The 4,670-nt window shown below is 42.8% G+C and overlaps 1 protein-coding gene across 1 annotated transcript; it reads left to right on the top strand.

The window, feature by feature from the left end:
- Positions 1–251: 251 nt before the first annotated feature.
- On the top strand, positions 252–4,375 carry LOC101038971 (ret finger protein-like 3). The gene is made up of 2 exons (XM_003932361.3): positions 252–561; positions 3,635–4,375. The coding sequence occupies exons 1-2, from the start codon at positions 252–254 to the stop codon at positions 4,204–4,206; spliced, it is 882 nt and encodes a 293-aa protein (XP_003932410.2). The 3' UTR covers positions 4,207–4,375.
- Positions 4,376–4,670: the final 295 nt, after the last annotated feature.

Here is a 4,670-nt window from a genome sequence, read left to right as displayed (position 1 = left end):
GGCACAGCTGCTGGGTCACCAGGAGAATCGACCCTTTCTCCTCCTCAGCTCAAAGCACAGGGACCCTTCGGGACTTGTCTTTCCCGATAGAACCTCACCTCTCTAAAGGCAGAACCATGTGCTCAAGTGTTTGTACTCACGGTCTTGTTCTGGGATTACAAAGCTGGAACACAGCAACTCTATGCATGGAAAGGTGGTCACCTGTCACACACTAATAGGCTGTCACTTCATGAAAATTCACTTCCCTGCCCATGTTTCTCCCCCTGGCAGTGAGCACGGATGAACTTTTAAAAGAAGCAACCAGATGTCCCATCTGCACAGCTTACTTCGAAAAGCCAATGACCCTGGAGTGTGAATGCGTCTTCTGTCTCAGTTGTACCAATTCACTACAGAAGGAGCCCCAAGGGGAAGGTGTCTTGTGTCCCTTCTGCTTGGTGGCTTCTCAGAAAAACAACATCAGGCTCAATCGGCAGCTGGGGAGTCTGGTTTCCCACATTAAGGAACTGGAGCCCAAGCTGAAAAAAATTCTGCAGATGAACCCAAGGATGCGGAAGTTCCAAGGTAAGGAATCTATATACCCTGCCCCTGTCCCAATATCAGAAGAGGAAAAAGCAATTGGCTCTCCATACCATCTGGGAATTAGCTGATACCTGGCACCTGACATTGAGATGTTCCTCTGGCATCAGTGATTCTCAACCCTGACAACACATAGAACCACCTGGTTTTTAAATTTTTTGATCTCCTACAAAAAACACCCATGTCTGTGTCTGTGTCATGGATTAGACAAGGGATTATCAAAACTTAAAAGAAATCTGCACATATTTATGGGATACATATGCAATTTGGTTACGTGCATTGATTACGTAGTGGTTAAGTCAGGGCTTTTAATGTATCCATCATTCAAATAAGGTATATTTATTGTACTCATGAACCAATTAATTTCCCATAATCCCCCTCTTCCACACCCACATCTTTCTGAGTCTCCATTATCTATGATCCCCTCTCTGTCTCTATATGCACTTTTTAAATCACCCATTTATGAATGAGAATCAGTGACAATGACTTTCTGTGCATGGCTTGTTTCACTTAAGACACTGACCTCTGATTCCCTTCATGTTGCTGCAAAAGACACAATTCCGTTCTTTTTTATGTCTGAGTAGTATTCTATTGTGTATATGCATACCACATTTTCTTTATCCATGCGTCTGTTGATGGACATTTATTGTAAACAGTGCTGTGATAAATGGGAGAGTGCAGCTGTCTCTTCTATATACTGATGTCCTTTCTTCTGTACACGTACCCAGCAGTGGGATTTATGGATTCCTTGGTAGTTGTATTTTGAGTTTTTTGAGGAACCTCCATACTGCTTTCCATAATGGTCATACTAATTTACATTTCCACTGACACTGTGTAAGAGTTCCCTTTTCTTCACATCCTCACTGGCATTTATTTTGTGCTTTTGATAACAGCCATTTTAACCAGGGTGAAATAATATCTTATTGTGGTTTTGATTTGCATCTCTCTGAGTGTTGCTGAGCATTTTAAAAAATACCCGTTGGACATTCATCTGCCTTCTCATCCTCCAAGGAGGATGCAGGGGAAGTCGTATCTGTTAATGTATTAGGAGTAGGGTGGGGTTTGGGGTGGGGTGGTCATTGCCGTTTGAGCTGCTGATTCTCATGAGTCGCCTTCAAAACTCTCGTGTAGGGTTGACAATGTGGGGGGTGGGGAATCCAACTTATTTTATTTTCAAGTCCATTCTTGGGGCTGGTGGGGAGGCAGGAGAATGCCCCTCCCTAAGCCCTTAGTGTGTGCCGAGCTTGCTTTTTGATGTTGGCAGGGGAGGGGGGGCCTGGGTGGTGACTGAGTTCCCTATATCAAACCCTTCAATGGGCACAAAATTGAGTGCTTGATTTTAGGTTTTATTTTTTTATGGATGTCCAAATCTGTTTCCCCCTGCCCTCCCAGACTGTGTGGCCAGTTGAAAGTGTCTAGTTTGTGTTCATCTCTCCCTCATTTCTGGAGCAGGGCCTGAGACCCTGCCACATCTCCTATGCTCTGCATCCACGCCTCTTTTGGACATTAAAGGTTGACTGATGCAAAAAAAAAAAAAAAAAAAAAAAAAAAAAAAAAAAAAAAGAAATGATGTCTATTCAAATTCTTTGCCCCCTTTTTAATGGGATTGTTTGTTTTTATGCTGCTACTTGAGTTTCTTGTATATTGTTAGTATTAGTTTTGTCAGATGAATAGTTTAAAAATCTTTTGTCTCATCCTACAAGTCTTTGAAATAATCCAGTTTGACAAAAAAAAAGAAAAAAACCCAGAATATAATTTAAAAAATTCAGAAAGCCTATGTGACCAAATATTCAATTTTTTTGGAGTTCCAGAGACAGGCAAAGGCATAGAAACCCATTTAACAAAATAATAGCCGATACCTTATTTTAATGTACAAAATCTATATTCGTAGTCACATCTATCTTTGGCCTTGAAGGATAATATGTTCTGTAGATTTCTTTTTCCAGAATGGTCTAGACAATAAATTTTCCTAGGCCAGATCACACCCCTTCCTTTCTTCCTCTTCCATTAAAATTGGTGACTTCACCTTTCAACCACACACCCAATGCTGCCAAGTGCTTATTCTAATACTGTTCAAATACCTTGATCTCAGCTCTTAAATTTAAGCTCATTAACCTTGTCTTGCTTAAGACCTCAACTCTCCTGTAGGATAAAGAGCATTCTTCCGTCTAGGTCCTTATCCTCCTCTTACACTTAACGTCCAGGAATGTGTCCTCTTAATGTCTGGGAATGGGACCTCTGTCATCGCACTGTCAGCTGCAGAGGTATCCCATCTCCCGTCAAAACTGTGAACAAAATTAATTGGTTACAAATGTGGAGAACAAAAGCCTGGATCCATGCCCTAGACACTATTTAAATTGGACCAATAAAATCTGAAAACAGAAACATCTTTTAATATTGCTAACCTGCATTGTCTTAACTATCACTCTTCTTTTTTTTCTTGAGACGGGGTCTCACTCTGTTGCCCAGGCTGGAGTGCTGTGGCACAGTCTCGGCTCACTGCCACCTCCGCCTCCCAGGTTCAAGTGATTCTCCTGCCTTGGTATCCCAAGTAGCTGGGATTACAGGCACCTGCCACCACGCCCTGCTAATTCTTTGTATTTTTAGTAGAGACAGGGTTTTACCATGTTGGCCAGGCTGATCTCGAGCTCCTGACCTTGTGATCCACTCGCCTTGGCCTGTCAAAGTGCTGGGATTACAGGCGTGAACCGCGGTACCCGGCCAACTGTCACTCTTTTCACTCATTGGTATAGTAGAAAGAGAGCCGTGGTGTCTGTCTGGAGACCCTCCACTCTAAGCCAAAGAAATACATGGCATAAACAAACACACGACATAATGTAAAATAAGAACTTCTGTGAATAAGGGCCAGGATTGCAACAAGTTTATCTGTGAGAATTTCAACTACTCAGAGAAGTTGTCTCAAGAAAAGCGCTGCCTCCAGGAAGAAAGCAGAGTGAAAGAAACCAAAGTCAATGAGCTGTTTGGGACTCTGTGGGAGAGGAGTCACTTGGGCTTGGCTTCTGTCCATTTGCTGAGCTACTTGTTTTGCTTTTCGCAGTGGAGGTGACCTTGGATGTCAACACGGCTCACAACCTCCTCCTCATTTCTGAAGACCTCAGGAGTGTCCAATGTGGGAGGATCCATCAGAATCGGCCAGATCTCGCTGAGAGATTCAACTTGGCAGGTGCTGTCCTGGGCTCTCCTGGTTTCACCTCTGGCCGCCACTACTGGGAGGTGGACCTAGGAATAAGTGAAGAATGGAACCTGGGAGTCTGCAGAGAATCTGCCAGCCGCAAAGGGATCATCCAAATGATCACGGATCATGGATTCTGGATTGTGAGTTTGAGGTCTGGGGGACTCCACTTTGCTAACACAAGCCCTCCAACACCCCTTTGGGTGAACCCCAATTTACAGCGAGTGGGGATTTTTATGGATAGAGGCATGGGAGACATCTCCTTTTACCACCTTGGAGATGGATCCCACATCTATACATTCACGAATGTTTTTCCTGAGGAGCCGCTGCGCCCATATTTTGCTCCTTCCACTCTCCCAGATCAGGGAGTCCTAAGTGTCTGTCCCGTGACAAACCCAGGCACTGCCCATCCGGTCCTTCCTGGGGAGGGCAAATAAACCCCCACTGCATAGAAATAGGATTGGAAAATTAAATTACTTGGTGGGTAGACATAGGAAGTTTCTGTTGGCAGAAAAATATAGACCGTTACATGATGTAATTAACTTCATAGATTCATTAGCATAGAAATTGAGCTTTAAATATTGATCGTTGGCACCACCAAACGTGTTGAGCTTTGTGTTTATATTTTGTTTCCTAATGATATGTCTTGTATTCTTAAATTAATTTCCAAATGCTTTACCGTTTAGTTCTGTAAGTTTAATTTAATGTATTGTGGAGTTTATAAGTTAATAAATATTTGGCTGTAACCAAATGAATTCTGTGAGTTTCTAAATAATAGGGGGGCAAGACTTTTTATTCATAGTGCAATGTAAGTTTGTGTGCAAGTGTGTGAGGGGGTGTGTGGGTGTGTGTGAACAAGACAAATGTAGATAAATACCTGTGTCATATCCAGCACTGACCA

Source organism: Saimiri boliviensis, chromosome 7 (assembly GCF_048565385.1).
Source record: "Saimiri boliviensis isolate mSaiBol1 chromosome 7, mSaiBol1.pri, whole genome shotgun sequence".
NCBI lineage: Eukaryota > Metazoa > Chordata > Mammalia > Primates > Cebidae > Saimiri > Saimiri boliviensis.
The sequence above is the reverse complement of the archived record's forward strand: the minus strand, read 5'-3'. Positions and strand labels throughout refer to the sequence as shown.